Source organism: Camelina sativa, chromosome 10 (assembly GCF_030686135.1).
Source record: "Camelina sativa cultivar CO46 ecotype springtype chromosome 10, ASM3068613v1".
In the NCBI taxonomy this organism is placed as follows: domain Eukaryota; kingdom Viridiplantae; phylum Streptophyta; class Magnoliopsida; order Brassicales; family Brassicaceae; genus Camelina; species Camelina sativa.
In genome coordinates, this window is record NC_141889.1 from 3,476,312 (window position 1) to 3,488,562 (window position 12,251).

A 12,251-nucleotide genomic window follows, 5' to 3' on the forward strand; every position below is an offset into this window, starting at 1 on the left:
ATAATGGATGGCAAGTATTGCAATTTGGCGTCATTTCCATATTTTTCCAAACATATTGATCTTAAGTAAGAAAGTAATATAAGGCAGAGAAAGAGAGACCGATGAGAAGAGAACCGCAAAATACTTGCAGCAGAAGAATCATTTTGCTCAAACTAAATCTCTCTACCAAAAGAAGCTAATAAACCAAATTACTTACAAATCTCCTCTTTCTTTTTTTTTTAACCATCTCCTCATTTTTGTCTCTTCTTAACTACTAAGAACGTTCCCAGCCGGATGGGTACATGAGATCAAGTTTCAGAGTCCAGTTCGGTGTTATTGCTGCATCAAAATATAGCTTACTTAAAGCGGAGGGAGGCAATTTCTGTACAGTAGAGCTCATCTGGGTCATTTTTAACTTGTGTTAAGACCAGCTCGTGTGACGAATGACGAACAGGACATGTCGAATCCCTCTCTCTCTTCTTTTACTCAAGAGGTGACAAAACCCACACTCACTAACAGAAGTGGTATCTATCGACTCATCCTTCGCTTGAGCTTTCTAACACATTGTTGCTTAGGTCCACAGAAGAAGCTTTAACTGCCTCTGCACACATGAGAGCAGCTGCAGCTTTCTGGATCGCTAGATCTGCTTTGTACCGCAAATTCTCCGCTCTTTCTCGCTTGAGCTTTGCCAAAGCGCATGCACGCCTTGCAGCACCAGCAGCATCTCGCAGTTTGTACTCATCAATGTCTGTACTATTCTGTAATTCTTCCAGATCAAGACGCTGAGATCCGTTGGAGTAACAGAGATGATTGGAACTGGGCCATTCAGAATAGCCTGCATCCCATCGTTCACTAGTGTTCCTCTTCCCATTGATTCTTTGCAACTTGTTTTGGTGATTCCTATGATATCCATTTCTACCGCTCGAGAAATATCCCATGCCTAGTTCACGGGGGGAATATGTTCCCGGATATACAGGATGCATAGGATATTCATTCACGTGCTCAGAGCTTTGATTTGAATATAAAAACCTCCCATCTCCAGATGCAAAACCAATAGATCTTCTTCCTGCTAAAGAAATGGATAAGTTTGATTAAAGACAAACTTCATATATAAATATCAGAGTCGATAGAGGATTTATAGAAAATCAAGCAGGTATAACTGAGTTACCTGACGAATTATAAACATCATAATCTCCCAAAGCAGAACTATGTTGAGCATAAACCGAGAGTTTCTTCTGTGACCTGTGTTTCGTTCCCCTGTGTTTGACTTCCAAGCCTCGAGGCTTAAAACAGAAAGCAAACATCGCTGGCTTCTCAATAAGTGACTGTTTCTTCTGTAACCCACAGGTATTTGGTGTGTTTGCTTTGCTCATAACCAACTCCCAGTCTTTGAGCTCTCGTTGGTATTTTTCCCACAGAGGTGGCTGAATTAAAACAAGTGTTTCTGTTAGACACAATTAAAATATTGCAGCAGAGTAACTACGATTTTGGACTTCCAGAATTCTTCACGCGAAACAAACTGGAAATCAAACTACCTAAGACACAGTTTTTCCCCTAGTAGACTTCCATTTTGCCACACCCAATGAGTCATAAAATATCCTGAAAAGCACACTAAGTAATAAAAACATAGCCATACTCTCCACAATTCTGCATGTGACCCCAAGCACAAAAAGTTCTATGTAGAGCTAGCCATGGAGATTTTTAAATCCCAAGTCAAACATGAAAGAAAAGGACAATAAAATAAATAGATAAAAGATGGGAAAGCATCAGAGATTATACCTGAAGATGCCTGATTAATGGCATTCCCTTCCTCTGCCTCTTTAGTCTCCAAAGCTCATATAATGTTTGCATTGCTTCCAAGGATCCAACTCCAGCCATCAATTCTTGAATTTCCACTAATGTAAAGTGATCACGCTGCTTTACATATGAAGCCTTCTCAAACATGTCCATAGCCTTCTCAAACATGTCCTCAGTGATCTCACAAGAGCCACTATTCTCAGCTTCCGAACACTCACGAATTCTCAAAAGGCACTGCTCATCATCGCTGTCCATGTCATACAAAACACGTGAAGGATTCAATGCCATCTCAACATCAGTTTCAGTCTGCCGATAATATTTAGAAGAACTGCGAATAAATTCAGTCTCTGCTCCATCAAAATGTTCCTTTTCTATCATGCGGATGCCAGGAATAGGAATATTTCTAACTAAAGCAGCCCGACTGTTTCTACTGTAGCACTCTTCATGCATCTCTTTAAAAAGAGACCACTGGCCCCTATCAGGGAACTCCAAGATCCAATCTTTTCCACCTTTCCACATCATAGCATGTGTAAACCTATTTACCGACCCAGGTTGCAGAAACTGATGTGCCCTGTGTGAGTATTTCGTTGTCCCTGACATTTTCACCGCAAGTCTCCATTCATTATTATCAAAAGGTTCCAGGACAATCTGAGCTCCATATTCTCTCCAGCCTCTGTCACCAAGAGTGACTAACACATTGGCATCACAGAAACTAGACTCCAAATCTTTCTGAATACTTCTGGAAACATCAGTAGCAGACCTTCTAATTCTTTTGTTCGGTAGCCCCTTGTGCAGGGAGCCTTTGTTTTTAGAATCAGAACCCCCCGAAGGCAATGAATAAGACACTTGGGTACGTCGTTTCTTAGGTCCATTTGCCAAATTCGTGTGCAGAAAGTCTTCCTTCGAATCCGACCAACCATGTGAGAGATGGCCATTTAGAGAACTTTTGCTTCGGTGCCACATACTTCTTGGGGCAGTGGCCTTGGGGCTTGAGATGCTACCTTGTATATTCAAGGCCAAGTTACTTGACTGCGGAATACCATCTTCACAGTGAACAGATATGGGAACTTGAATACTAATCCCATTCACCGGAACGTTAGACCTGGTTTCATGCTTATGTCTGCCAACAGAAGAACTAAATGACATCCAGTTTTCAGAATCAGACCCCAGCGACTGCATCTGAGATGGAGTATGAATGTCTTTTGACTCTTGCGCTTGTTTCCCTCTGGACGAAGTGATAATTGGTTCACCATTTTGGCCTTTACTCTTGAGAGAGGGTTCAGAATGTTTATTTGTACAATCTGCCATATCACTACCTCCATTTGTTACCAAATCACATTCTGATCCCAGGAAGTCTGCTGAATCATGACCCAGCTCTCTAATCATGTTCAGGTGTAAACTGAGTAAGAGTGTAGGTGGCCGAGCAGTAAAAGGAAGTTCAAATGGAGACGTATTTTGCTTCTTGTAGCAAACAGCTGCGGGGCAGGCTTTAGCAGATGACGATTCTCTAGAAACAAGGCCTGAGCTGATTCCAAACCTAGATCTCTTCCGCATGACCTGATATGTTCAAGACATGTAAAAACGAGTTGGTATGAGATTACAGAAATAAACTAAAAACCAACGAAGCAATGTACCAGAATCATGCATTAAAGATTCATTTTACCTTCTGCAGGACCTTCACGTTATCATGTGTACACTCTGAAATTGGTACTTGCTTAACCAGCAAAGCATGCCTCCTGACATTCTGTTCCAAGTATGACCACTTCGAATGTTTCACTTCATGGAAACTGTAGAATAGAAAAGCAAGTTGCCTTTGGAAACCAGGGATGCAAGAAACTTGCAGACCAATTGAGAAAACTGGAAACTGCAAATCAGCATCCGTTGCTTGTGCTCCTTGCTTATTAGAATGATCTACTACCATCAAGATACGGAAAATCAATTGAACAACTTCCATTAAGCATCCTTCGAAAATAAGATATTGTAAACCATCTTTGTTATTTAGGAATATCATTTCCAAACAAACCCTTGGCCACAAAGTCACAAGTGTACCATGACGAAGCAAAAGAGCAACACGTGAAAGCCAGTCAACATCCGTCATAAGAGAGTACTTCATCAAGGACACAACCTGTTGGCTGAGGGACAACTCAAATTGCTCTGTGTCATTCCATGGACAATAAAGCTCCAGATCCCCCGAATCTTCAATAGGCATAAACTCAATATCAGGATCCGGAATTCTTAATACATGAAGGTGCTTCAAAACCTCAACATTATTCTCAGCTGACACCTTGTAGATTCCTTTTTTTGCTGTATGAAGTCGTCTCCTACAGTAGACAATAGGAAATATGCTACCATTACGAAAACCAGAGCTTTCCAACTCGTTCCTACTTGGTCCAGGTGATTCACATGATGCAGGAGAACTAGTAGATCTATCTGTGTGTCCTGCAGCGTCTCTAACAGCATCCCCATCCATTTTCACAGTTTCCTTAGCTGTCATTACTTCCGATTTTTTCGGTTTTTGTACAGCCTTAGGAGTGGACGATTTGTCCCGATGCCTAGATCGAGTTAACCATGTGATGATTGGTTCTGATTCCATGCAACTATCATCTTCTAGATTCCCTTTCTGCTTCTCCTCATCTTTGCTGGATGTATCATTCCCTTTTATTTTCACAGTAGACTTGGACCCTGAACCACGCCTTTTCTGTTGATTTTTTCCAGGAACTTCAGTAGGGAACAACAGAATTTTGAATCTTTCACCTTGTAAGTTAATCCACTCCTCATCACGATCATCATATTTAACATGATGCAGGTTCTTGTCACCATCAAAACCATCCACAAACCCATGATACCAACTCTCATCTAAAGGCCAGAAAACTTTTATCTTTTTGTTTAACAACCAGTTTGAATCCACATCTGAAAACAATACTTCATAAAAGTGGCGCCTTTTCCGAACTTTACCCTTTTCATCATGCTTTCTCCTTGGTCGCAACATTCTATCATCAGTGTCATCTGAGACACATTTGGAACTAAGCAACTCAGACCGAGGATTAACTGAAGTTTTACCAGAAGTTGATGGATGCAATCTACTGGCAGATGGTAGACCAGGAGTAACAGAATTTGAAGGAAACTGAGTGCAGTTTGGATCAAACCGCGAAGACAGCATTCTTGCTGCATTAGCTTCAAGATTCTCCTCATCGTCTTCTCGTGGTGATACCTTGGATATTCTGCCCGAAGTATCACCTGGAGAAGACTTGGCCTCTTTTCCCACGCGTCTGTTTGATGTTGAGGACTTCCTTTTTCTGCTATTACTATTTCTTTGTTTAACAACAACCAACTGGTCATCTTTCACTGGAGACTGATTAGAATGCCCATTTTCCAACTGCAACTGAGCTGCTGGATTAGATTCTTTGATTTCTTTGTCAGAGTCTTTCTCTTCAACTTTAGAGAGTTGATGCTGAGCACTAGATTCTTCACCAATCTCCTTAGGGATATTATTATCAACCAGCTCCTCCTGACAATCAGATTCCCCTGCAGACTTGTGTACTAGGCCATTCTCAAACCTACTCCTCCCAACAAAATCTCTCCTGCGTCTAGGAACATAAATCGTACTACCAGCCAAACCAACAGAAATCCCTTGAAGCCCACTAGAGTCACACAATTTCTCGTCCAAACCCATCTTGGAGTCCTCCAAACTGTGCAATACGGTGGTGCCATTGCACGCCTTGTCCAGAATGTTGTCGTTTCCGGTATCAACTTTCTTAAAGCTACTTAAAGAAACAACTTTCCTACTCTTCTTGTCCTGCTTCAACCGATCAGCATCATCCCCAGACCTATTCTTCCTTTTAAAGCTCTTATTCACTGAATCCTTGGAAATGCTAGACTTATAGAGCGTCTTAAGATCTAAGGACCTGGATTTCTTCGAAATTCCCACTCCATTAGAGTTACCTAGTCTATTTTCCATGAAAGCCACCTCGAACCAAAACCCAGAATCAAAAGCCACCAGGTCTCAAATTCCATCATACACGCAAAGAAACATTGTTCAGATCTGTAACACCAAAAAACCCAACCCAGAATCACAAAAAGTACCCAGAATATGATAAATAAAAACACACACAAGTTACCAAACAACAGATCAAATCACACTCCAGGAAAGAAAAAGAACAAAACTTTTCATTGAAATCCACACAATTTTTTCAGAAATCAAGCAAAAAAAGGAGAGAAATTTGCATGCCTACCTGCATCACTTTATCAGACGAAATCGAGTATCTCTTAAGGACCTTTTTTATAAGTCTCCCACAATCACAAAATCAAAATTAGGGTTTCGGTAAATCGGACTGCGAATCGGATCCCTAAATCAAACAATCGAAAATTCCCAAAAGTAATTTGTTCAATTCAGCGGAAATTAAAAAAAAAAGCAAAAAAAAGTGCTTCCTCTTTTTTTTTTTTTTTTTTTTTATTATTAACCGGGAGAAACGGGAGAGCTAGGGTTTCGTCTGGTTTCGCGAGAGTAAGGTTTTTTCAGTTATAAAGAAAACATATTCCAAATAAAATTCGGATGACGTGTACCGTCTGATCTCGACGCGTTACTAATTCCACGGCTCAGATTTGTTTTCGAGATAAGCACTATCTATATTGTCCTTCTTTTTAACTCTGCAACAGAAAATATATATAAATGGACGTTTCAGATCCTCGGCTTGCGAAATATTTTTTCGGACGGTCAAGATTCAAAGATGAAGGATTATTTATTTCTCTCACGTGTGATGTGGTATAACCTACCACAATCTTGTGTCCACCTAGCCAAACAGATTGTTAGAGACATCATTCAACTTAACAACTATTATTAGTATAGATTATTATTACTACTAGGGAATGATTTAAGTATTTAAAAACATATACAGTATAGTACTAGTGTACTACTAGTTAATTATCCCACACAATTTCATATTTTAATAGTTTTTTTTTTTTTACTTTGTATATTATCATTCATCTACTAACTTTTCTTGTTAATTTTTTTAAACTAAACTTCATTTATCTGTTAACTTTATAAATTGTTAACAGATATAAAATATATAAATAAATAAATATATACATATTTCAATACATAAAAATGTATAAAAATAGTTTTTTTTCCTATTATGTGGTTTTATCGGTTTTATTTTATTTGGATTCTTTATATTTTATAGATATATGATAGCAAAATATAATTAGTAATAAAGAGTTTTAATTCTTGATAAGAATGAAATTACATTTTGATAATATCTAGTTAGGAATGTGGTTCCGTTTGGGTAAATAAAATTATGTTTAGAGTCCGTTATAAATACATTAAATAATAAAAACATAACAAAAATATATAGGTAAAAGAAGAATAACAATAAAAGTTCAAAAAATAAAATTTTGTATCATAAATCCCTTAACGAATTCATCAACTAATATCTTTGCTGGTATATTATATTGCAATTTAGACTTAGCTTTTACTTATTTACTTTTGTGAAAAGAACAATTTTGTTTTGTTTACTTAGAAAATCAAATATTTTGTTCACAAGTCAAAATAAACTTTAGATCTATTCAATTTTTTAATCTGAATATTTTGTCTTTGTATCATAAATCCGCGAACAAATTCATAAACTAATTTTGGCGGGTATATTTACAATGAAAAATAGCTTTAAATTTTTAGTTTTGTAATTTAAAAAAAACAAACTTGACTTGGAAAATCAAATCTGTGTTCATAAATCAAAAAAAAAAGATAATATATATATTCATTTTTTTATCAATATAGATATATGTTCAAATTTTGTTGTTAAAAAAAGTGGATTTAATTGGAAAATCAGATCTTGAGTTCAAAAATCAGAAAAAAAAAAAAAAAAAAAAAGTTGAGATCGGTTCACAATATCATAATGTAACTTCCGGTTTGATCCATAGGAGATGATAAACATCCCTAATAGAGAAGATCTCATTGCGGTAGCTGCGTGTCGTGTAGTAGCTCTAACCTTTTTACCATTGACACACACACACACACCACATCCTGAAGAAAACCCTAATTACAGTAGTATCTCTCTATCTCCTCGCATTCGATACCACCAATCGCTTCCCGAAGCTTCCAATAATATTCTCTTGTTTCTTCTCATTGTTGTCTCTCGATTTCAATTTTCCTATATTACGTTTCTTTTAAGTAATCATCATTATACTTTTTTTTTTGTTTGTCGTTTCTGGGTTTGGGGAACCCTATCTATCTTCCATCGCTTTCAAAATCGCCGTCCATCAGAGTATTTAGTTGGTCCCGTTTCTACGAATTTGTGTAAAAAGATCAATCCTTTTTGTAGAAGTTAGCGACGATTCATCATTTTTTTCTTCTTCTTATCTCATCCTCCATCACCTTTAACTTACTCGATTCATCAATACTCTCAGCTGAAATTTGGGAAATTTTGATCCTGGGTTTGATCAGAAGACTCTAGTGGGTTGAAAGAGGAAAGAAAAAAAAGAAGAAGATGGTTGGTGGTGGAAACAGGAGAGACGAAGGATCGATGCCGATTCAGAACACTAACTTGTTTGCTGCGTTGGATACTTCGAGGAAGAAGAAGAAGTCGAGTAAGTCGAGCAAAGGTTCCTCTAAGTCTCGACAAGATCCACCAAAGGAGCCTGAGCCACAGGTCTTCTGGGCACCTACGCCTCTCAAAGCTAAAGCTTGGGCTGATATCGATAGCGATGATGAAGATGACGACTATTACGCTACCACTGCTCCACCTCAGTCCCTGTGGAGCAATTCTGAAGCCTCCCATTCCGATGCCAAAGACGTTCACGTTGAGGTCAGTGTTTAAAAATCTTTCATTTGCTTTTTTTTTTTCATTAGTGATTTTGGGTTTATCATCGTGATTGTGCATTTGGCGTGGAGATTGATTGCATTGTTGTGTGAATGTTCAAGTGGTCTCTTGCAATAAGCCTCTTTTGATTTCATATTCTTTCAGTGCTACTCTCATTGAGGACTTAAAGACTGAATGATTTGGCTTTTTTCTGCTCTTGATGTCTCGCGTATGCTTTGTACCTGTCGATTCATAAATCATTACTTCTTTGTGTTCCATGGTTGTTGTATTGTCCCAAAAGGAAATTGAGTGTTGCTCTGAAGTAAGTTACTTTGTCTGCTGTTATAGAAAATTTTCTAAGCAATATATGTTTGCAACTTTTTAGTTGTCTGTAAATCGTGGTTGTATGCCGATCTGTTCATTGGTTTCTGATAGAGATACATGTGATTCGCAGGAAAGTGAAAGCGAAGAAGACATTCTTGATGAAGGAGATGATGGTGATGTGGAGGAAGAACAAGGAACTGAGACACAAGTTCATCCAGAAGCAGAGGCTGAGGTGAAAAAGGCTCCTGAAGTTCCTGCACCTCCTAAGGAGGCAGAGAGGCAACTTTCCAAGAAAGAGAGGAAAAAGAAGGAACTTGCTGAGCTCGAGGCTTTGTTAGCAGATTTTGGAGTTGCGCCCAAAGATGAGAATGGTCAAGAAGACTCTCAAGGTACTCTCTACTGTATTCATTCGTTTGTAACATTTAACTGTGGACATCTTTCTACATTGACTTTTATGACTGGCTTGGAATAACATGTTAGCTAGTACTGATAGATGTTTCTTCTCCCAAATACCTAACAGAAAAGCAAGGGAAGAAAGAAGTCAATGATGAGGGAGAGAAGAAGGAGAATGCAACTGGAGAATCGAAGGCCTCAGAGAAGAAGAAAAAGAAGGAGAAACAGAAGGAGGCAAAGAATCTCAGAGTGAAGTGAAGAGTAACTCGGATGCTGCAAGTGAGTCTGCTGAGCAGGAGGAGTCTTCTTCATCGATTGATGTCAAAGAACAGTTAAAGAAGTTAGCATCGATGAAGAAGAAGAAATCAAGCAAAGATGGGGATGGTGGTGCAACAGCTGCTGCAAAGGAAGCAGCAGCGAGGAAGGCAAAGTTGGCCGCCGCGAAGAAAAAAGAAAAGAAAAACTACAATCAGCAACCGGTGAGGTGAAGAAATCATCAAAATCCACCCACCGTTTTGATATGAACATTGTGTTTGACGGGTTTTGTTCATATGAGACTTTGCCTTGAACAAATCTTTTGATGGGGGAATGTGGTTGGCCCGTATTTTGAGAATTATCAATTATGACTTGGATGGATCTTTTTAATCGTATCACACACAGTGAAACATGAAATGAAAAGCTTTCTCTTTTGAATTCTTTTTGTTCAGTTCTTATCGGATAATTTTGTTTTCTTCCGTTTTTCATTAGATCCTTAAGGCTTTAGAGGGACATGTCTTGATTGCTAATCCGATAATGGTGAAGTTCCACAATGCTATTTAACACAAGAACAGTGTGGTGTAGTAGTAACTATGAATCTCTCTATAAAGATTAAAACACCCAAATTTCATGACTTTGGCTACTTTAACTATGGGTTCTAAAATTGACAAAATCCCAATAAATAAAATAAGCTGGTTTGGTTTTTTTTTTGGGTTCCATTCGAGTAAATGTCGTATTTGGGCAAAACCTAACTAAGTTTTTTCACTTGCGGTTTGGTGTTGTTTTGTTTGTTCGACAAAAATAAAATAAAGTTGCTCTCATCGGGGAAAGTAGAAGAAATGTGGAGAAGAGTGATCGGAAATGTCGCCGTCCGGCATCAGTTACAGAGAGCTCTATCCAATAAAGCCGGTGGAAGTGGAAAGAGCGGAAACGTTTCAGCTGCTGTGGATTCGATGCTTCTCCGTTCCCTTAAGGAACATTACCTTGAAGTTTCTAAGATGACCCCTCCTCCGGTTCGTTCCTTCCTCCCCTTCTCTCTCTCTCTCTGTGTGTTTCTCTCTACGTTTCGGCTTAGATACTAGTTATATTTTCACTTAGGGTTTAATTAAACCCTAGTTGCTGATTCGTTCACTTAGGTTTTTTGGTGGGATTGAGATTTACAATTCATAGATAGATACATATGTATGTATGCTGTTAACTGGATTTCATTGATTTTGCAGAAAGTGAGTCCTCCTTCGCCATTTGAGATTGTGAAAGGATCGCTTGAAGGAACTGGAGGAGCTGTTCTGAAGAAATCTATTGGAAATGAAGAAATCAATCTTTTCGTTATGCGGTTGGCTCATGGAGGTGATGAGGAAGAAGACGATGGGATCAACCAGTTGTTCCTCCATGTGGCTGTGTCTAAGCCAAATCAGGCTGATTCTTTGCATTTCCTTTGCGGTCTTTACCCTGACGCTTTGGGTATTCACTCCGTTTCCATGAGGCCTAAACTCGAGTCTTTGGAGATTTCTGATGATCCTACTCAATACACTGGCCCTTCTTTTGAGTGAGCTTCTCTCTCTCTCTCTCTCTCTCTCTCTCTCTCTCTCTCTCTCTCTCTCTCTCTTAACCTTGTTCATTATAATCACAGTATTTTAGATTTCATTATTTGCTTGAGGTTTTAGTATGATGACTAAGTGACTAGTAGCAGAATGAGATTAATGCTGCCCTTAATTTGTCTATTCAAAGTTGGGAGAACCAATCCAATTGAAGATGAATAGGCGTATTATAATGTTTTTGTTTGAGAACTTATAGATTGTCAGAGCCAGTATAGGTGATTCATTTCTGTTTTAAGCTGTCTCCTCTCACTACACTCAGAACTGTCGAAGTAAGAAGGTGGTATACATTAGGCCAACTAAGTTTATCGTCATTTCTGAAAGAATCTCATACTTTCTGAAGGTTGATTTCAAGAAACAACAATCCTATATTGTACCATCTTACTGGTCAATTTCTGGTAGACATTGAGGAATCAAAATTTAGAATGGAGTGGTGGTAGATGTGTTCTATATATTTCAGTTACTGCTGTGACATATTTGCAGTGAAGTCTAACTATTGCCACACAATCGGTTTGTGTCTATTATGAAACCTCCAAATCAAGGATTAGTCTTTGGTTTGTTCTTCGCATTCTTTTTCATTGCATTTCTCAGTTTTAAAGATGAGAGCTTGTGCATGCAATTCAGCATTTTGTAACTCACAATTGATAGAAAAGTTACTCTATTGGCAAGTAAGTGTTTCTATTTGTTTGACAGAGAGCTCGATGAGAAGATGAGAGATGTATTTCATGGCTTCCTAGAGGAGCGAGGTGTGAACGAGAGTCTCTTCCCGTTTCTTCAGGCATGGCTCTATGTAAAGGATCACCGTAACCTACTGCGATGGTTCAAAACTGTTGGCACATTTGTTCATGAAAACCCATCTGCAGAAAACTCCTAGAAGAACAATACTTTTCAGTGCTTGGATAAGTTTCTGCGGTTAAATGTTTTAGCAGAGCATCACCGCGCTTAGATGATACAGCTCAAATGTTTCAGGAACTGAATCACTTTTGCTTCTTCCAAACTATTTTAAGAACATATTCATCCATGATATGATGTTATTTAAGAAAAGGTTCACTTTATAAGTCTGTGAGAGCTGTCTTTGCCAAAGGCATAGTTATGATCTGTATGCTTCTTATTG

The 12,251-nt window shown here is 38.4% G+C and overlaps 2 protein-coding genes and 1 pseudogene across 6 annotated transcripts; 2 read left to right on the forward strand and 1 right to left on the reverse strand.

Annotated features, from left to right (window-relative positions):
* Positions 1–102: 102 nt before the first annotated feature.
* On the reverse strand, positions 103–6,282 carry LOC104716912 (uncharacterized). Of its 4 annotated transcripts, none has more exons than XR_015568429.1 (6): positions 6,009–6,282; positions 3,440–5,818; positions 1,759–3,333; positions 1,515–1,578; positions 1,148–1,403; positions 103–1,045 (listed from the first exon to the last, which is right to left on the reverse strand). XR_015568429.1 is itself a non-coding variant. In XM_019231093.2 (5 exons), exons 2-5 carry the CDS (start codon positions 5,732–5,734, stop codon positions 516–518), a joined length of 4,656 nt encoding a protein of 1,551 aa, XP_019086638.2. In that variant the 5' UTR covers positions 5,735–5,818; positions 6,009–6,282; the 3' UTR covers positions 103–515. The 4 variants fall into 4 exon arrangements, 2 of the variants coding, with proteins under 2 accessions (XP_019086638.2, XP_010432687.2); XR_015568430.1 differs by having other exon boundaries at positions 103–1,048; XM_019231093.2 differs by lacking the exon at positions 1,515–1,578.
* A 1,299-nt stretch (positions 6,283–7,581) lies between these two features.
* On the forward strand, positions 7,582–9,980 carry LOC104716913 (uncharacterized; annotated as a pseudogene). The gene is made up of 3 exons (XR_015568434.1): positions 7,582–8,576; positions 9,025–9,283; positions 9,415–9,980. The product of XR_015568434.1 is annotated as an uncharacterized LOC104716913 (transcript).
* Positions 9,981–10,092: 112 nt separating this feature from the next.
* LOC104716915 (mitochondrial acidic protein mam33) lies at positions 10,093–12,195 on the forward strand. The gene is made up of 3 exons (XM_010434388.3): positions 10,093–10,555; positions 10,763–11,088; positions 11,831–12,195. The coding sequence occupies exons 1-3, from the start codon at positions 10,382–10,384 to the stop codon at positions 12,009–12,011; spliced, it is 681 nt and encodes a 226-aa protein (XP_010432690.1). The 5' UTR covers positions 10,093–10,381; the 3' UTR covers positions 12,012–12,195.
* The last annotated feature ends 56 nt before the right edge of the window (positions 12,196–12,251 follow it).